This window comes from Geotrypetes seraphini, chromosome 14, assembly GCF_902459505.1.
Source record: "Geotrypetes seraphini chromosome 14, aGeoSer1.1, whole genome shotgun sequence".
Classification (NCBI taxonomy): Eukaryota; Metazoa; Chordata; class Amphibia; order Gymnophiona; family Dermophiidae; genus Geotrypetes; species Geotrypetes seraphini.
Window position 1 is genome coordinate 9,619,753 of NC_047097.1, and position 21,842 is coordinate 9,641,594.

At 42.5% G+C, this 21,842-nt stretch overlaps 1 protein-coding gene across 2 annotated transcripts in view; it reads right to left on the bottom strand.

Annotated features, from left to right (window-relative positions):
• Positions 1–310: 310 nt before the first annotated feature.
• ADPGK (ADP dependent glucokinase) overlaps positions 311–21,842 on the bottom strand; it is a 36,983-nt gene continuing 15,451 nt past the window's right edge. The window contains exons 3-7 of one of the 2 annotated variants that reach the window (XM_033921100.1): positions 17,481–17,543; positions 16,105–16,225; positions 14,366–14,562; positions 11,825–11,923; positions 311–2,473 (exon numbers count right to left, since the gene is read on the bottom strand). In XM_033921100.1, coding sequence (XP_033776991.1) covers positions 1,919–2,473; positions 11,825–11,923; positions 14,366–14,562; positions 16,105–16,225; positions 17,481–17,543 — 1,035 coding nt within the window. In that variant the 3' untranslated portion in view covers positions 311–1,918. The remainder of the gene's footprint in view (positions 2,474–11,824; positions 11,924–14,365; positions 14,563–16,104; positions 16,226–17,480; positions 17,544–21,842) is intronic. The other variant, XM_033921101.1, reaches the window with a different exon arrangement.

Genomic DNA, 21,842 nt, shown 5'->3' on the forward strand with positions numbered 1-21,842 from the left:
GCGATGTCTATTAATTAAAGTGGGGGGGGTTCCCCAACAAAACCCCCCGTCGGAGCCCCTAAAAACAGTAATTTTGAGCGGTGCGCGCCTCCGCGCTGCGCTCAATTGTCTTGTCGCGCCTTTGTCTTTCGCGCCTTTGTCTATGAACCAAATTTGCATACAATGGAGATAATGTATTCTCTTATGTACATTCATGGTGGGTGTTGAGAAAATCTGACTGGCTGGGTGTGTCCCAAGGACTGGGATGAGAACCCCTGCTCACTCTAAAGTATTATACACAGAAAAGAAATGTAAATTGATTGCAAGAGGCTGGAATAAAACAACATGTTATATGAAGCCACATTTTGAAAGTGATAGCAATCTTCAAATAGGATTCAAAAGTCCCATCCAGCACTCTATGATCAACAAAATGAATACAAGGAGAGAGCTGAACTGCGCCATATCTTAATTCCACATTAAAAGTCAGACTCAGCCTGGCAACAAGGCAAAGCTGAAAACTTACATGGCGCTTCATATCTACTACTGTATTGTGAGCAAAAACCTGACATTTACAGCTTTTTCTTTTTACTGTAGCTACCCATGTTTCATCTCATTTTACTTTTTAGTATATGTCATAAAGATGTGCTTGTATTTGAGTAGCTTCTTGTGACAGGTTTATATATTGCTAATGTCCTCTACAACATCTGAATTCATTGCAGTTCTGCTATAGAAAGTTGTAGCACAGTCCATGTACAAGATTTGCAAATTACGATGCATGATGATGTTCAAATAATGGAGATATGAATTGCATTAAAAAAAGATCTTTAGCAGCTCTCCATTTCTTTGGGTGCAACCCTGATCAGAGCAGTATCACCAGGTAATTCATGTGGAGAAAGTACCAGATTGATTCCACTCATTTATAAGGTAATAGACACCAGCTTGCACAGGAGGTAATGGAAAGCTACTCATGGAAAAGCAGCTGCTCCAGGATGTGAAAGAGAAATGAGGGAGGAGGGAATGTATAAACTGGAAATTCTTCAACACCACAATTTACAATTAATGCTCAGCGAGTCTTATGCTTTCAAATCCTGCACAGTATGCAGCAACAACTTTCCAGTCTGGGATAAGCATAGGAATGATTACTTGGGATAAGTGTAGGAATGATTACTTATTTAGCCTTAAAAGGCATTAAGTGCTCTATTTCTGTACAGTTTTTCATTTTAAATTAAACCAAATCAGTGCACTGGAGTGGCAAGCAGGATGCATCAAGCATTAATGCTAATGCTTACAGCAGCCATCTATAGCAACTTTTTTTTTTCTTTTTTTTAACACAAGCAAAGATGTAAAGGTATGTTCTTCATCCCATATTTACAGCAGTTCTTGATAAGGAGTAAGGAGTGTTCTGCATGTTTGCTCCTGTAGTTCTAAGCTGCAGGAGATCATGATTCGAGGTATTCATTGCACATAGGTGATCTAATTAAAAAGCCATATGGTTTAAGGTGAAAAGAGGCAGAGGTACAATTAGTACTTCCTCCTACTTCTTGTCAGCTGCCACAGATGAAACTGGAGAGTAAAATCAGAAGCACACAATGCCTAAAAAAACAGAGAAAAATACAGCTTCAAGATTTTAAATACTATACCTGAAATCCAAAGTTCTTGCTTATACCACTCAGCTTACAAGACTGTGTGAAGTCTATCATGCTATCTTTGGCCTATGTACTGAAAGACTTACTACCCCTATTTCCCAGCTTTCTAAAATCCAGCCAAGACCACTGGGTTGCCCCCAAGCAACTGCCATGCTCCATATTTCTACATTTTTGCACTAGAAGTTTGATCTGTTTATAAAAAGCTGCTACACTCAGGTTTCCATTTCCACTATGCGCACATGGGAATTCTGGTCGCTCTCCAGGGAAGAACAGCTGGTCTCTGCTTTCATGCCTTACTGTCCTGTCACTTCTGTATACAGAAGTGCTTGTGCAGAGATAGCATCACCGAGGCCCACCGTCCGAATCGGATCTTTGCATATTAAGACAGGAGTGAAATGGAATGAAATATCTCCTCTGTGCCAGATAACCACTGGCTCAGAAGCACTCAAAGAGATTTTTAAAGCTTCATCTGTCCAAGAGGTTACAAACTCTAAGGGTGCTTTCAGAAAGACTTGGTTAATGTTGACAATTTCGGTGGCGCAGGCCTGAGTGCTGGCCGCCTGAGCACCAGCAGCCAAGGCTGCTATTTGGTTTCCCCAGAAGCCATCCACAGTAGCCAATATATGGTAGGCCAGCGTGTGGAAGTGAATGCGCGTGAGATCCGATTCTTTGCCCTCCTCGGATGTTCCATGCTCCTTCAGGATCCAGTAGATTATATCACTGACCATGCCGACATCTGGAACTCCATTCCACGAGGCCAGGGAAGAGTGTGGGCCAGAGACCGACTGGGAGATAAACAGCAGCTCCTGTTCATTCAGTCCAATAGAGTTCAACACAGGGAACACCTGCTAACAAAACAGAAAATGAAATAGTGTTTCTCTGCATAAGAAAAAATAAATAAATACATCACACAGGTCAAAATGACTCTCTAATTTCCTTCTTCATTCACATACAAACACTCATACATTTTGCACCGGATTCAGTAAATGGTGGTGAAATGAGGCGCTGGGAAAAATCTGTGCTCCGGGATGAGTGTTCTCTATAGAATAGCGCCTACACATGATAGGGTTCAATCCAAATGCTGATACAGCTAATATGTTCCCTTCCCAGTTATTATTCTTTATTAAATCACAGCTCTTTTTTAAAATTATCCAACTTGTATATAAAAAGCAAACGCTTATCTTTCACAATAATATATTGATTCAGTTCCCAATAACGCTGAATAGTTCATATAGTAGATGATAAATCTTCTTGTCTTTTTCTAACTCCAGCCATACAAAATGGCGGAACAAGTGCAAAAAGTCAATAGCAGCGTTAATAGCAGCATTAATGGATTGTGCAACTAGTGCAAATAGTGCAAACAGAAAATATAATGTGCAAGAGTGCTTTAAAGTGCTGTTTTTACTTCAATGCCTGGCCCTTCCCAGTGAGAAACATATGAGTACGTGTCATGAATTTGATATGTCGCCTTTCTCCTTATCTTCCATCCCATGGCCGATGTCGTAGGAAGAAAGAGCAGAGTCCCCTAAGTCAGCAATGACACCAAGTCCAGTGTTACAACTGACAGCGCCGACAGCATTGTGGTCAGCCAGTGTGGGGGCCTTGAGCACCTCTGCATGCTTATGCCCTAAGAGAAGTCAACTGCAGGAGAAAGGTAAGGAGAAAAATGCTGGATACCACTGAGGAGGAGAGGGGAAGGAGAAAAACACCTGAATATAAACCCACAGTTTATATTTGAGTTAATCATTTTCCCTATTTTTTTGAGGAAAACTTATCTGTTAATATTAAGATATGTACCATATATGCTCAAATATAAACCTATTACATACAAACACTTTCTCTGTCTCTAGTGGGCTCAAATCTGTTTTACTTTGTACCTGGGGCAAAGGAGGGTTAAGTGACTTGCCCAGAGTCACAAGGACTGGCAATGGGAACTAAACCTGGCTCCCCTAGTTCTCAGCCCACTACCATAACCATTAGGCTACTCTTCCACTTTACAGAATAGCGTCTTAAAGAGAAGCAGCAAGTAACGAGACCCATACGGCTGAATGAGGATCCCACAAACTAGATATAACGAAGAGATGGTGAGAACAGGGCTTCCCCAAACCTGCCCCAAGTACCTTGCAGGCAGGTTTTCGGGATCTCCACAATAAATACACAGGAAGTAGTTCCACATGCACTGCAGATGCAGCACATGTAAATTTATCTAAATCATAGGGCTCCTTTTACTAAGGCGCGCTAGCGTTTTTTAGCGCACGCAGGAAATTATCGCCTGCTACGTGGAAAAACTAACGCCAGCTCAATGCTGGCGTTAAGGTCTAGCGTGCACTATTCCACGCGTTAAAGCCCTAACGCAGCTTAGTAAAAGGAGCCCTTAGTCATTATGGAGATCCCAAGATAGGCTTAAGAAGCCTTAAATTAGAGTAAAAGGCCGGGAATTAAGAGATCAGGATTTCAATCACACTTCTGTAACTCGGCCTTTTCATTAATGTAATGTAATGTAATGTAATTTATTTCTTATATACCGCTACATCCGTTAGGTTCTAAGCGGTTTACAGAAAATATACATTAAGATTAGAAATAAGAAAGGTACTTGAAAAATTCCCTTACTGTCCCGAAGGCTCACAATCTAACTAAAGTACCTGGAGGGTAATAGAGAAGTGAAAAGTAGAGTTAGAGGAAAAATAAAAATAAAATAAACATTTTAACAAGACAGCATTGATCTAAATACTTTGGAAGGTAGAAGAGAGGAAAGAAAGGAATAGAAGCAGAAGGGGGAGCCGTTGAACAGTAGAATTCTGGAGAAATTTAAATGATAGAAATAGAACAAAACAAAGACAAAAGGCAAAACAATAGATAAGATTAAAGATAAATCATAAATCATTAAGTCACTGTGTGCCATCATCTCAAGAACTCACTTAGATTTTCATCCCTCTCTGGGTTGCAGCCTATACATCTATGCGCAACCCTAGTAAAACATATACAGTGGGCCAATGTTTTTGGCAGCACCAAACAAACCTCACGCTTTCCAAAGAGTTGTTGACGTGCCTGGGGAAAGGACCTCCTCCAGCAAGTCTGCCTTCAGCCACTGCCTGCTTAGCCCACAATCCAGCCAGAGTGCCATGCTGGGGAAATACCAGATGCTGCCAACCTCTGGCCTACATGCTTTAAATCTGACATCTGGAGTGTCATGCACAGCTTCTCCTGGAGCACAATTATGGCAGCTTAGAGAATGACAAGGGGGCAAATTGTCCCCATTCCCGCAGGATCTCTCTATTCCCATCCTCGTGAGCTCTGTCCCATTCCCGCAAGCCTCGGATAATTTGCAATCATAAGTGTTTGAGGCTTGTGTAGTTAAGGCTGAGCTTGCAGAAATGGGACAGTGACAGAATTTGTAGGGACGGGGTGTGGATATTCAGGTCCCATGTCATTCTTGAAGGCCCATTTTAGACTATCCAGCCTAGAAATCCATATTCAGTCTGAATCAGATCCCCCCAAATGAGAAACCATTAGAGCAAGGGTTCTCGACCCAGCCCTCAGGACACACTTAGTCAGTCTGGTTTTCAGGAGAGCTACACTGAATATGCATGAGATAGATCTGAATAGAGTAGAGGTAGTACATGCACATTTATCTCATGTATATTTATTGTGGATATCCCGAAAACCTGCTTGGCTGGGCATGGCCCGAGGACTAGATTGAGAAACTCTGCATTAGAGAAAGAAATCATACAAATTTATATATTCGATTTCTAGGACTATAGAATGACTATATAATTCCATGTCTTAGAGAATGAAAGAAAAGCATTGTTTTTCACCCGTGACAGAAGCTCTTCAGCCAGCAGAACTGATCAGATATGCAAAAAATTTAAAAGCAGCCTAAAGTGCTTTCTTTTTAAAGATGCCTTCAGCTGACCACATGATTCTTAATAATGTTGAATGGTTACATACACCTCCGGGGAAAGTGCCACAATTTCTTTTTTTTTTTGCCTCTTATTCCTATCTTACCAACTCCCTTTTGTATTTACCTTAATTGTTTCTTTTTTCTTACTATAACGATTGTATTTCTCCCCCCCCCCCCCTTCCTATTTGTTCCTAGGGGCTCTACAGTTCCACCTACCCAGTATGTTCTTGTTATTGGTCATGTACGTCTTATTTGTCTGATCTCTAGTAGATTTGTTATCTTGGCCAAGTATGTTCAGTTTGTCAAACTATTTATTTGTCTATATGTTATTTTTTAATATTTTGTAAATCGCTTTGCATTTTGAACAAGCGTTTAATCAAAAACCTGAATAAACTTGGAAACTTGGATGAAACAGCTCTCCCAGAGTATAATATTTGAGCATGTGTAGTTCCATAGCTGTAGGGGAAAAAAAAATACAGATCTCAGGGAGGTAAGAGGGATTGTGTGCCTCATCTGTCCTGTTGTCTATGGAAAACATCCATTTACAGATGACAAACAATGCTTTTCCTGTTGACATGCTGGATTATGTCAGACACACAAATGGGTGACTCCTAAGCTGAGCTGCTGAGTTTACCCATAGTTTATCCATTGTTCAGAAGCAGCACAATTATAAAGAAGAAAGTATGCATTGCCAATATTACAAAAACAAGTTAGCTGGCACAGCTGAATCAACTGAAGTCACCGACTGTGGACTAGTCCAATTAGCAGGCTAAAAGAGGTCTGAATTGCTGATTTGAATATCGTATCCGGCAAGGCAGATTTAAGAGAATTTTTCTAGTTGGAAAAGTACCTTCTTTTTTTTTTTTTTTTTAAACAGAACTGGATACAAGAAGTTAACAAAATTTTCTAAAGTTCATGGTTTGCTTTTTGGATTTTTGCCAAGAGAATCTAATCTAATCTAATCTAAACCTTAGGTTTCTATACAGCATCATCTCTACATTCGTAAAGCTCGACACAGTTAACAAGAGTTAGGGTAGAAAGGAACTCCAGTAGAGGGAAGAGGCAAAATGAAGAGAAAATTTAGAGGACTAGAATAACCAGAGAGGGAGGAGGAGTTACATTTTTGAGAATAACCAGGTTTTCAGATGTTTACGGAAGAGTTGGAGGGAGCTCAGATTCCTAAGAGGGGAGGTAAGGTTGTTCCAGAGCTGAGTGATTCTGAAAAGGAGGGAAGAACCTAATTTTTCTACAAGTGAAACGCCTTTTAGAGAAGGAAAGGAAAGTTTTAGTTTTTGGGTGGATCTGGCAGAATTGGGGTTAGAGGAGTTCCAAGAAAGAGGAATGAAGGAAGAGAGAATACCGTGTAGGATCTTGAAAGTGAGGCAGGCACATTTGAAGTGGACTCTGGAGATAATCGGAAGCCAGTGGAGCTTGGATAAAAGCGGTGAGACGTGATCGAATTTGCTTTTTTTGCGAAGATAAGCTTAGCAGCGGCATTCTGAATCCGCTGGAGTCTTTGAAGGTTTTTCTTTGTTAGGCTAAGGTAGATAGAGTTGCAGTAGTCCAGTCTGGAAAGGATGGTGGATTGGACAAGGACGGCAAAGTGTTTTTGATGGAAACAGGATCTCACTTTTCTCAGCATGTGAAGGCTGAAGAAACATTTTTTTACTAGGGAGTTGAGGTGGTCGTTGAAGGAAAGTGTAGAGTCAATGATGACTCCCAGAACTTTACTAGAATATTCAAGATGTAGAGTGCACGTGGTGACATGTGCGCACAATGCAAGCAACACGGAAACCTCGAGCGCCGGATCCAATCAGTGGGCGCACAATTCATGAGGATCCAGCCTGTATAGAATAGCCATTTAGAATTCACTCACCATGCAGCTTTCTTTTCTAAAGATTTCTCCTCTTTGGAGCTTCCTACCAGGAATATATACAGGAATCTTTTTAAGAAAAAAATTCAAGGATAAGGAAGGGTGTTTATAGAATTACCCCAGGAATTATGCATGTACTTTTAAGTTACTCACATGTAGATGGACTCAGGGGCACAACCCAGGCAGTGCACAAGTGGTTTCACAATTTTTGCATATTGTTATTGAAATAGCAGATAGAGATTGGCACGGGGACAAATTTGTCCCCATCCCCGTAGGAACTCAATTTCCCTGTCCGAGTGAGTTTTGTCACAGTCCCTGTCCCATTCCTGTAAGCTCTGCCTTAGCTGCACAAGCCTTGAACACTTATGATTTTAAAATGTTTGAAGCTTGTGCAGGTGAAGACAGAGCTTAGGCATTGGTGAAATGAGGCATTATGACATCACAACCTGAGCTCTAGAATGTTGCTACTTATGATTTTAAAGTGTTTAGGCTTGTGCAGATGAGGACAGAGCTTAGGCATTGGTGAAATGAGGAATTATGACATCACAATCTGAGCTCTAGAATGTCCACCACCCTCTGAGTGAAGAAGAACTTCCTGGCATTTGTTCTGAATCTGTCTCCTCTCAATTTTTCTGAATGACCTCATGTTTTTGTTGTCCCCACTAGTCTGAAGAATCTGTCCCTCTCCACCTTCTCTATGCCTTTCATGATTTTATAGGTCTCTATCATGTCCCCTCTAAGTCTCCGCTTTTCCAGGGTAAAGAGCCCCAACTTGTCCAACCTTTCGGCATATGAAAGGTTCTCCATGCCCTTAATTATCCTTGTTGCTCTCCTTTGGACTCTCTCGAGTATCGCCATATCCTTTTTAAGGTACGGCGATCAGTATTGGACGCAGTACTCCAGATGCAGGCGCACCATTGCTCGATACAGCGGCAGGATAACTTCCTTGGTTCTGGTAGTGATACCTTTTTTGATAATGCCCAGCATTCTGTTCGCTTTCTTCGAGGCTGCTGCATATTGTGCCGCCGGCTTCATTGATTTATCCACCAATACCCCCAGGTCTTTTTCTAGGTTGCCTTCCCCCAGTACCCTCCCTCCCATTGTATAGCTATACATGGGGTTCCCTTTCCTTATGTGCAAGACCTTACATTTCTCTACATTGAAGCTCATCTGCCATCTATTTGCCCACTCACTCAGTTTGTTCAGGTCTCTCTGTAGTTCATTGCATTCCTCAACAATTCTGACCCTGCTGGAGAGTTTGTGTCATCCGTGAATTTAATAACTTCGCACTTGGTCCCTGTTTCCAATATCCTGATGAATATATTGAACAGTAGCGGTCCCAGCACCGACCCCTGTGGGACACCACTCGTGACCCCTTTCCAGTCAGAGTAGTGTCCCTTTACACCCACTCTCTGCTTCCTGTCCGCCAGCCAATTTTCGATCCATCTGTGCACATCCCCTTCCACCCCGTGGCTCCACAGTTTCTTCAGTAGGCGCTCATGGTGTACCTTGTCGAAGGCTTTTTGGAAATCAAGATATATGACGTAGCACTTTAATTCAGATCAGTGTTTAGGTGCCTTTGCTTCTCTAGTGCTTTTGAAGGCTTACAAGGATGCTTGGATGCTAAAATCTGTGCAATGAACTCCTATTCCGATCCCTTGGCTGAACAGCCTGCAAGCCTATACCCGTCACTACAGCCCCCAGTTGGTGCCTACGATTCTACATCCTTTCTCAGGCTGCAGCTTGCTTTTGAATACTCTATAAAAGTAGAACAGACTCTGCGATATAGATGGTTATGGTATGGTATGTTATTTTAGTTAACAGATAGGGGGTGGAGTGTTGGGGGGTTTATTGTTACTCAACCTGGGATGGGGGGTCATAAGAGTCTAGCCACTCTGAAGAATGTTAGAACTATTGGACTGGGTGCATATGGATAGATAGGAAGGGAAGACATGGAAAAGTAGATAAATTATAGAAGGAAGCAGCGTGCACAAGGATGGTAGGGGTGGGGAAGATAAGAGAGATGGAAGAAATGCTGTTTATGGATAGATGAGAATAGGGGAGAAGGAGGGAGGAGAAGGAACACATCAATGAAAGGGAAGGGAAGAGAGAGGAGATAGTGCACATGGATAGATGGGAAGGGAAGACATGGAAAAGTAGATAAATTATAGAAGGAAGCAGCGTGCACAAGGATGGTAGGGGTGGGGAAGATAAGAGAGATGGAAGAAATGCTGTTTATGGATAGATGAGAATAGGGGAGAAGGAGGGAGGAGAAGGAACACATCAATGAAAGGGAAGGGAAGAGAGAGGAGATAGTGCACATGGATAGATGGGAAGGGAAGACATGGAAAAGTAGATAAATTATAGAAGGAAGCAGAAAAATGGAAGAAAGTTGAATGTTAAAAGTTAATGCCAAAGATGGATGTAGAACAAATGCAAAAGCCCTTTACCTATCGCAAACTCTTAAATCAACAAAACTTAGAACCGCTGTATGGCTGACTTTTTGAATTGTTTCTTGAGTTTAAATATGCTCATAAATACTTCAAAAGGTGCCTAACAGCGATACGGAATCGCCGACACTGTGCTTAAGTTCTTAATCATGGCACATTACATGAGCGCTACATTATCTATATAATTTAAAGATTGAGCACTTATCCGAGACAGTGTGTCTCTGCTCCAACACAGTCTGTGTTTCGCAAGAGCTACATCAGGAAGCCGAATTTTGAAGTCATTTTTTGGTTGTATTTTTCTATTGCTGTTAGTGCAGTGCCTAAGTCCTCCGACCACCCCTTGGATCAAAAAGACGCCCCCAAGCAGTGTCAGAGGACTTAAGCACTGCACTAACAGCAATAGAAAAATACAAACAAAAAATGACTTCAAAATTCAGCTTCCTGATGTAGCTCTTTCTACACGTGACTGAGGCCAGGTGTTCTAGTAGGAATGAATGTCAAGCAACATAATTGGCGTCATGGCCCTAAGCAGGAAGATATTTGTCGGCTCTTCTTCAGCCCTTTTGGACCCAAAACGATTCTCACTTAAAAATGAGCAAAGATCACTGTTCTAGAGCAATGCTTGCCGTCTGCCTGATTATGACCCGAGCCCAAAGAAATCAAACATCAGTTCTAGATCAATCCTCCAATCTGCAGGCAGGGAGAGAACTCAAACTGTTTTTCTGAAAATGTTCCAAACACAATGAAAGAACAAGATAACGACTAGGAGAAAAGAGAGTGGTCAAAAAGAATAAAAAACAGTGAGAGCTTTGTTTTCAATACTTTTGACAGAGTGGAAAGCACAAAACTGTAGAACTCAAAAGACTGCTGTGCAGGATGGTGCACACATGCTCAGAAACTTCACACTATTTTCTGAACTCTAGGACAGTGTTTCTCAACTCATTCCTGGAGTACCCGCCCCCCTTTCCAGTCAGGTTTTCAGGATATCCACAATGAATATGCATGAAATAAATTTGCATGCACTGCCTCCATTATATGCAAAATTCTTTCATGCATACTCATTGTGGATATCCTGAAAACCCGACTGGCAAGGGGCTACATAAGAACTGCTGCTGCTGGGTTAGACCAGTGGTCCGTCGTGCCCAGCAGTCCGCCCACGCGGTGGCCCTTAGGTCAAAAACTCTAGGACTGAGTTGAGAAACACTGCTCTAGGACAACATTTCTGTTCTCAGCACCAGAAGGCATTGCCCACCTCTGTGACTGACGGAATCCTGCTCATCAACAAAATCACAACACTGGTTCAGACTATAATCCTTGACATAGGATTACATGCACCTTATATCTGTTTAATATTGGATAATAGAAAAAAATAAAAGGTTTGAATATGCACACCAGTATACAGTGTTCCCCCGGTCGTTCGCGGTCCCGGTCATTCGCGGTATTTTCCGACCGTGAACCACCGACAAGGAGAGGGCAGTGGGAGAAGCAGGAGAGAGCAGCCGGAGCACCGCGAGTGCAGGAAATCACTCGTGTTAAGCTCCGACCGCCTCTTCCTGCACTAAGTCGGGCCTTATCCAATCAGGAGCTGCTTTGACACGCAGCTCCTGATTGGATAAGGCCCGACTTAGTGCAGGAAGAGGCGGTCGGAGCGTACCGCAAGTGATTTCCTGCACTCGTGGCGTTCCGGCTGCTCTCCTGCTGCCCTCTCCCGCTGCCCTCTTCAAGCTCCCCCCATGAAAAACCATATTCACGGTTTTTTGAGATTTGTGGGGGTTCCTGGAACGGAACCCCGCGAATATCGGGGGAGTACTGTAAAACATTTGGGAGAAACTAATATACAAAACTCTAAAAGATATCCTGGGACCTATCTATAACCTTGCCTTGGAAAGAGGGAAACCCAAGTCATACAGAATCAAAATTGTCTAAGGTGAAAGGGGAGAGAAAATAAAAGATACAGCAGAATGGTTGTCATTACCTGATACATAATATTTTTCATGAGGTCATGGTCTACCATACTGGCCAATTCCAAGTGAACAGGGATGCTGCTGGGTATATCAGAGAGAGAAATCACTGCCTAAAGGGATGAAAGAAATAATCAAGAAACGGCCAATAGCTTCAGAAAGATTTTCTCAGATATAAGCATGTCAGCTGCTTACTTCTTCTTGTTGCTTAGGCAGATATGCTGTTTTTTTGTGACTGATTTGCTATTCTGTAAACTACACACCCAAGTTGGGCACCATTTATAGAACAGTGCAAAATGCCAGGATCCGTGCTCAACTTTTTGGTGCAAGGTTTTACACCAACTGAACTCCAGTGTACATCCCAAGCCCCTCCCTTAGCCACATCCCTTTTCAGTTGCACACTAAAGGATTTGAACACACATCTTTTTAGAATAGTGCTTAGCAAGATGCTTGTGTGTAAATCCAAATTGTTGAAAATTAATACCAATGCTAGCACCCAATTATTAGCGCGAATAGGATAATTAAATTACTTACACAATTTTAAGTGCCATGTATAGAATTCTCCTGCACTTCATTATAAATTTTTTTTTTTAATTAAATAATAATAGGAGGAAAGGAAACTTCATTTTTTTAATAGGTCAGCAACTACACTCCTTGTCACGCTCAAGAACATCACAGGTCTAAAATATACCTCCATTATATGAACACTTACATTTTCCAAAATTTCTGTCCAGTGTTAAATGGGTGTCAAGTCAAAAGTGCGCCGGGACAAAGGCGCGTGCAGACAACTGAGCGCAACGCGGAGGTGCGCGCCGAAGAAAATGACTGTTTTAAAGGGCTCCGACTTTATACAGATCGTGCCGCATTGTGGGGGTGTTGTGGGGGGTTTGGGGGTTTGTAACCCCCCACATTTTACTGAAAACTTCACTTTTTCCCTAAAAAACAGGGAAACAGTTAAGTTTCCAGTATAATGAGGGCGGTTACAACCCCCCAAACCCCCACAATGCCGCCGCGATCTGTATTAAGTAAAGTGGGGGGGGAGGTTCCCCAACAAAACCCCCCGTCGGAGCCCCTAAAAACACTCTTTTTCTTCGGCGCGCACTTCCGTCTTGAACTCAGTTGTCGGCGAGCGCCTTTGTCTTCGGCGGTTTTGTCTATGAACCGTTAAATGTTATCCAAATCAAAAACAGAGTAACTTTGCCCTTTGAAGATGACTGAAACCCCCCCCACAATAGTTTCTATATACATAAATTTCCAAACCATTTTTGACACAGGGCTTGGTATAAATACTTTTGACTTTTCTTTTGTTGTCCTGTTATTCTAATGTTGTTAGTTTTTGTGTTGCTGACAGATATGAATGGCATGTAACACTAAATGGCCATGTCTCAAGATACATGAGTAAGGTGAGAGAGTTCTACTACTAGTGCTAATCGTTTCTATAGCACTGCTAGGCGGTCTGATGGTCTGGATGGAGCCACTCTATACACAGGTTGGACAATCACCAAATGGGAAGGGACATGGGAAGAGTGGGTTTAGACAGATATGAATATAGATCAGAAATTCAGGCCTCAAGCAGGAAACACACTGTCTACCAGGAAATCAGCTTGTGCCGAACCCTGGGTCCCTGCTCGAGTCATGCTTAGTTTACTGGTGAAGTTGAGATGTTGGTGAGCCTTGCCCACACAGCTCCTGAAGACGCCAGGAGGTGAAACAGTCTTGTGTTGAGCTGAATGCTTTATGAATTGAAGAACAGGACCATCATGAGGACAGGGAGGCCTGCCGATTGTGTTTAAGAAACTGTGATTTTCATGTGCTAGACTGTTGTGCAACTCAGTTTGAAGCCTCTCTGACTAGATGATCATGGACTAATGAACTCATGAACTAACCAAGATCCAGTGTTGGATAAAAGTAATCACAATGACTGTAGTATGTGTGTGAAAGTTGGGATGTGAGTGTGAGTGATGGGGATTGGGTTCAGTGACTAAATTATTCTGATATTTATTAATAAATTAAGTATTGGTAAGTTGTAAAAGTACTGTAATGAAATGAACTGTGGGAGATAAGATTAAAATTGAATTGATTCAGATAATACTTGTTTGTATTAAATATTTAATAGCTGGTTTTAAGAATTTGAGTTAATGAATATGCATGAGAGATCTGCATGGATACTACCTTCATTGAATGCAATCTCTCTCATGAAAATTCTTCAGAGATAACCTGTAAACCTGACCTGTTTGTAGCACTCGAGGCCTGAATTCTATCCATGCTCTAGATCATTGATATTCAACCCAATCCTCAGGGACCACCTGGCCAGTCAGGTTTTCAAAGTCTATGTCATTTAAAATCATTGTGGATATCCTGAAAACCCAACTGGCCAAGTGGTCCCTGAGGACTGGGTTGAATACCACTGCTCTAGATGATTGCTGATTAAATTCTCCCTGCAGTAAGATGGAAATCTTTCCGAAAATGAAGACTCTAGGTTGTTTCAATGAGAGATTAATCTTGCTGTGTAGACTACATGAAATCTGTAGGAGGCAACTGTATGGAGCACTTACTTCTCTAAGGCGCTTCTCACGCATTTCTTGGCTCTGGCCCTCCATCATGTGCAGTCCAGAGAGGACCACAAGATCCGGCTGGAAGTCCTCCAGGCTGGACACAAATACTTCCAGCATGTTCATGGCTCCATTGGACATATCATGGGAGAAGATAAAGCGGTTAGCTGTATGAGCATGAACTGCTCCCCAGTTCTCACCTGGCAACAAGAAAAATATAAGGTTGCGTACAAAGTAGCACAATGCAAAGAATGTACCTACTGTACACTGAATTATGGGCATAATTGGGTCATATCATTAAATATAAAGTCAAAGTCGTCTGAAGGCTCGGTGTTTCAGATGAGCTGCCCACTACTTTTGAATCATTGATCTTCACAAATGAATTGTACTGAGTTTTCTATAGAACAGACCAGAACATCTCTGTTGCAAGTGATTGTGTATATGCTGCTTTTATTCAGCATCCAAAGAAATGTTCCTGAACAACCCTGCTGGCAAGCATCAGGAACAGGAGCAAGGGCATATAAAAAGAAAAAGCAGAAACATCAAAAGATAGTCTGCGGTGATCAATTTAAAGAATTGGCAATAAGAAAGCATCAGACCAGTCAGGCAGAATAAAGACCACGGTAACTCTCCAAACGTTTGTATTTTTTTAGCTGTATTTTGTTTAAGTGACAGTGCCTTTGGGGACTATCTGCGTCTGTATATGTAGATTTATATGCACTTATGTTGAGGCACCTTTACAAAAATTAGGGGGAGGTGGAGGAAGGTGGGGGAGGGACCCAGCATGAGACCTGCCGGGTTTAACACCCCCCGAGGTCGAATGGATCCCCAAACAGGACCCGTCCAAGCTCCGTCTGGCACAAAAGGGGAACCCCAGGAGTCCAAAACAAATTCCAACAGTACTAAGAGGGGAGCTGAATTAGTCTTACCACCTGCTGATGGAGACTGAGATAGACTGGATTTGCTAGGGGGGAGTCTATCCTAATATACAAGTTTGGTTCTCAGTCTCCACCTGCTGGTAGCAGTGAGGTATATTACCCATTCGTAAGGACTATACCAGCCTAACAGGCGATACAGAATGGGGGATTAAGTGACTCACCCAGAGTCACCAGGAGCAGTGTGGGATCTGAACCCTCCACCTCATGGTGCTGAGGCTCTGGCTCTAACCACTGCACCACACACTCCCTCCAAATGTTCATCCAATGTACCAGAGACAGCTGGAACATCTGATGTCACACAGACAGGTTTGAAACTGTGCCACACATGCAGCTTCCTTAACAGCCATACTGGCAGTCGCTAGAACTGTGCTATACAGGCAGCTCTTCAAGTGTCAGGGCATAGATTTCCTATCAATACATTTCTCCACCATCGCATAACTAGGACAAGTTCCTTCAAGTCCGTCACTGAACACATTAGGGGATTCTTTCTATGTTTCTATTCCAGTGCAGGTGATCAAAGCCAGCAGCATCTCAGACTTCAAGAATAAATGGGATACCTATGTGGGATCCCTACGAGGGTCAAGCAAAGGAATAGGGTCACTGGGGTATAGACCTGAAAGAGCAGGTCAATAGAATGGCAGTATAATTATAATCAAGGGGGTCAGTAGACTTAAAAGGGTGGGTCAACAGTGTGGGCAGACTTGATGGGCTATAGCTCTTATCTGCCGTCATCTTTCTATGTTTCTATGTTTCTATTCTACACTGCAGCTGGAAAGATATTTTGTGATCTCAAGCTGGCAGTACCTGCTTTATATTCCAGGATAAGATGGAACTCATCTCCTTCCTGCAGAGATGCTGGGGGGACAGCAATGCGCTCATCAAGAAGTTCATGGAGTTTAGGACCAATCGGGCCACAAAGGAGAACCTGGCAACAAAACATAGAAAGATCTTTAGACTAAAACCACATACTGTTAAGTGACACAAGATGTCGCCACTAGAAGTGTGCACAAGGACAGGGACAATGGGAATCCCATGGGAATTCACGGTATTAGTTACAAAAAAAAAATAAAATCCATTAATACTGTGAGGATAGGAAAGGATGGATCAGAAGTGAATGAGAACAGGAGGAGACGGGGGCCCATGCTCATCTGAATTTAGAAACTTGAAACACCAACCCATCGTGTTAAAAAAAAAGAAAATAAAAACAGAGAGGTGTCAGTGTTAATAAGAGCCTATTTTGTGTGTTAAATTTTAACATGTTGTAGGATGAACTCTGGGGCCGATTCTATAAGTGGCAGCTAGAAAAATGGCGTCTGCTGCGTGTCAATTACCTTCAGGCATCACTTAAGAGAATCATAGCTACTGATGCCTAACAGTGAATTTGGGCGCTGGTAATGTAGGCCAGGTCATTTCCGGCACCTAGGTTCATCACAGAATTGCAGCTAGCAGTACTTAGTGACACTTAAGGTCACCTCTGCCCATAAACATGCCTACTTAGGCATGCGGCATCACTAAGCGCTGCTAGGAGCCAAGGTGTTAGCCACCAGTTCCAGGAAGTAGCTAGAGGCACCTAGGTTTTGGTTTGTTTTTTTTAATTGGTTTAAAGCAGCTTTTAATGGCATAACCAATTATCGTGCCACGTAAAGTTGATTAAAACAATTAAGTTAGGCAGGCCTTAGCAGAATTTACCTCTTCATGATTATTTCAATTTGCAAACCTTTTAAATACAAAGTTGGGTGTGGGAACGGGAAAGGCGAGGGGATGGTAGCAATACGATGGGGTTAGGATGCAGATTAGATCAGGGGTCTCAAAGTCCCTCCTTGAGGGCCGCAATCCAATCGTGTTTTCAGGATTTCCCCAATGAATAGGCATGAGATCTATGTGCATGCATATTCATTGGGGAAATCCTGAAAACCCGACTGGATTGCGGCCCTCAAGGAGGGACTTTGAGACCCCTGGATTAGATTATGAGCACCTCTAGCCAAAACTCACATTGCCAACTGCGAATGTGCAAAGTTCTGTTGCTGCAATAACAAAACCCTGGCTATACTAGGTACCAAGCCCCATTCCCTCAAGCTTCCTCTAATATCCTGGTCAGTGGCTAGGCGGTGACCCATGCCTGGCTGTCCTACCGAGTATTATCAGCCAACATTTCAGAATCAAGCCCTTTGGATACTTACTGTCAGATTGGGATTTGATGCCAGTTTCTGTCCTATCAGAGCAGCATTTCCTCCCACGTAATGCTGCAGAATAAAACACAGACAAAAATATATATTTCACAACAGAGCAAGACAAGCAGTAATATACTATATGAAGGTAAAGATCTTCCTGTGGAAAATTCACAGTCTAACCTCTCCTACTGGCAGACAAAGAATGTGCTCTGCCCCTGTGAGTATGGACAATACTTGATCTCTGAATCATACTATTAGCTTCTTCAATATACAGTGGTACCTTGGATTAAGAGCATAATCCGTTCCAGGAGCATGCTCTTAATCCAAAATGCTCGTTTATCAAAGCGAGTTTTCCCATAGGAAATAATGGAAACTCGCTTTGATGCGTTCCTCCCCCCCCCCCCCACCGAGAACCGACATTGCTCCCCTCGAAGGCCCCCCCTGCGATCAGGCACCCCCCCTGCGATCCGGCACCCCCCGCCACGAACCGACCCCCCCGACACAATTGGGCACCCCCCCACCGCTTCTTACCCTCATCTGGGCATTCTAGAAGATTGGACTCCTCGTCTGCTGGGCCTTGAGCATCTGAGCATGCTCAAGGCCTGCGAGTTCACGTTCACATTCAGAACGTGAACTCGCAGGCCTTGAGCATGCTCAGATGCTCAAGGCCCAGCAGACGAGGGCCGATCTTCAAGAGTGCCCAGATGAGGGTAAGAAGCGGCGGGGGGGGTGCCCAATCGTGTCGGGGGAGGGGGGGGAGTGTTCGGATCGTGTCGGGGGGGGGGGTGCTCGTAAATCGAGCCATGCTCGGTTTCCGAGGCACCGATTTTGCAAATGTTTTGCTTGTCTTGCAAAACACTAGCAAACCGGTGCACTCGTAAACCGAGGTACCACTGTACTAGCAATGGAACACCTAAAGAGCCTATATTAGAACATTCAAACAATATATGAGTACCGAACTTTCCTAAATCACCAACCTTAAATCCTGTTGATTACTTAAAAAAAAAATATCTAATTGAGATCCTTAAAATTCCTCAACAAGCTATTCCTCCTTTTAATAAGATATATTATATTCCAAGTGCTGTTACTAAGGCTGCTGAGGAGGGAAATTTGGTAATCGAGAAAGACTTTATCTGCTATGTTGGAATGGGGACACTCCTTGTCTCCTTTGTATTTGAACAGGACCTGAATTTAGTAATGAAACTTTACTTCCGAAATTCCCATCAAGATTTTTCTGGGCAAAGAATCTGGATTTATCCGGATATATCAAAGATTACACAAGACCGAAGGAAATAATTCTTATGATGAAACTAAAAAGTTGGGGCTTCCTACTTATTAGCGTATCCCTATAAATCAGTGGTTCTCAACCCTGTCCTGGGGGACCCCCAGCTAGTTGGGTTTTTAAGATATCCCTAATGAATATGCACGAGAAAGATTTGCATACCTGTCACTTCCATTATATGCAAATCTCTCTCATGCATATTCATTAGGGATATCTTGAAAACCTGACTGGCTGGGGGTCCCCCAGGACAGGGTTGAGAACCACTGCTGTAAATGTTTGATCCGCTACTTGGGGGTTAAATATACCTTTTTTCTACCATCACGATTGAGAGCCTTTCTAGACCTTAAAAAGATTTCTGGAGATTTATAGATTAGATGATCAGCTGGATAAAATAATTGAATGGGTTTGTTGTTCGTAGTCAGCTTTCTTTATAAATAATTTCTTTGTTGTATTCCTCTCCATGGATTTATTGCATCCCCTCCCTTCTCTAATGGTGGTCTAAGAAAGAAAATATTTGAATTCCACTGTTAATAATTGTTCCTAGTTTGACAATTTTACTTTCTGTATCTCTGTAACAAGTGTTTTACTTGTGTTATATTGCAAATTAATAAAAATAATAATAATAAAAAAAAGAACATTCAAACAGAGATACGATGCTAATGCTTTTCTACAATATAGTTTACCTTGTTGCCAAGTGCAGATAAGCTAAAGTACAGACTTTAATTATTCAAGTTAAATTTATTAAACTGTGCACGTATTATAGGAGGTTTTTTTAACTGATGATTGATTTGTGTGATAAAAACTTGCATTGAAAAAACTTGTACTGTAACTACGGCAAATGTAACCTGTTAACTGTATATTATGGGGCTCATAATCGAAATGGAAATACATCTAAAAACCCGTCTAAGTTGGGGTTCATAGACAACGGTGTGGAAGACAAAGGCGCGCGCCGACAACTGAGCGCAAGACGGAGGCGCGCGCTGAAGAAAATTACAGTTTTTAGGGGCTCCGACGGGGAGTTTTGTTGGGGAACCCCCCCACTTTACTTAATAGACATCGCGCTGGCGTTATGGGGGGTTTGGGGGGTTGTAACCCTCCACATTTTACTGTAAACTTAACTTTTTCCCTAAAAACAGGGAAAAAGTGAAGTTTTCATTAAAATGTGGGGGGTTACAACCCCCCAAACCCCCCCACAACACGGCGCAATGTCTATTAAGTAAAGTGGGGTGGTTCCCCCCCACGCCCCCCCGTCGGAGCCCTAAAAACAGTAATTTTGAGCGGCGTGCGCCTCCGCGCTGCGCTCAAATGTCTGGCCGCGCCTTTGTCCCGGCGCGCTTTTGACCTGACACCCAAGTTAGCACTTGAACGACCTAAGAGACAGATCGTCCAAGTGCCGATAAATCAAAATAGCTTTTTAGACGTATCCAGGGACATTTTAGGCCTCTGAATGCCGCTGCGCACCCAGAGCTGAAAGGGGCATTTTTGGAGGAGTGGTGAGGGTGGGATTTGGGCAGGACGTGGGCCAACCTAGACTTAGTTTTACTGCAGGGATAATTGAAAGTTTTACGAGGCTGCCTGGACGGAACTTATACACTGTGTCTTAGGCGATCTAAAACTAGGTCTAAGTGCCCAAAAGGTATCGAAAGTGACCAGATAATCACCGCAGACACAAAGTAAAGACACCCCCCCCCACACACTCCCCCCGTGATCACTGACACTCCCCTCACACCGCCATAAAAATTGGAATAAAAATGTACATACCTGTCTCTGGAACATCAGCACCTGCTATAGGAATGCCTAGTAGAGTTGCACAGAAGTCTCTAAAAACGTTTGTTTTGGTTATGGCCTGCCTCTACTTTCAGCTTTTTAAATGCCCAGCCAACCACGACGTCTACAAGTACACTCCCACGACATCTACACTTATACCCCATAATGAACCAAAAAACGCATAAGCCCAACACGTCCAACACAAGGACGTTTGTTTTGGTTATGGACACTTTCCCTGCTTCTGCTTTCAACGTTTAAGGCCTTAGGCCAAAAAGGGACTTACGACGGTTTTTTTGATTATGCCCCTCACACTGTTCATCTAGTGTTTGGAGAAGCAATCTAAAATTCTCAACATTAAGATAATATTTCAAACCATTATTAGTTTCAGCTTGAAGAAAACACCAACCATCTTACGCACTTGATTCCTCGTTGTCAATACAGGATCAAACTTTAATGAATTCTGTTAGAACAAACAATTTGTAATGCAACTGTCCAAACCCCCCCCCTCTTTGTATGTGAAAAAATAAAAAAAAAGTTACAGAAGTTTAAATATGGAACTTTTTCAGACTGCTTAAGGACATGAAGAGTCAGTCATTCTCAACATTTTGGATCTGAGACTTCAGTCACCTTTTCCCAGAGACAGTTACATTTATGCAAGAGAAATGTTTAAGTGCCGCTCATGCATGTATTGAATGCAAAAAGGTCTTGGGGCAAAATCGTGTTTTAGCACAAGCTTGTCAGAACTCAGTCCTTGAGGGCTGCAAGCAAATTAGGCATTCAGGATATTCCTAATAAATATGAATGGCCTGTTTGCAGCCCTCAAGGACTGAGTTCTGACAAGCTTGTGCTAAAACACGATTTTGCCCCAAGACCTTTTTGCATTCAATACATGCATGAGCGGCACTTAAACATTTCTCTTGCATAAATGTAACTGTCTCTGGGAAAAGGTGACTGAAGTCTCAGATCCAAAATGTTGAGAATGACTGACTCTTCATGTCCTTAAGCAGTCTGAAAAAGTTCCATATTTAAACTTCTGTAACTTTTTTTTTATTTTTTCACATACAAAGAGGGGGGGTTTGGACAGTTGCATTACAAATTGTTTGTTCTAACAGAATTCATTAAACCTACATTTTTTTTTGTTTTTGGTGACTTGTGACCATTGCTGTGAGAAAGTGACTAATGTCCAAGCCCCCATTCTACAAAGCTGGAATATGCATGTATCAAACCCAAGTACAGTACTACCCCGATATTCGTGGGGGGAAGTTCCAGAAGCCCTCGCGAATCTTGAAAAAACGTGAATACTGTTTTTCTTGGGGGAGACT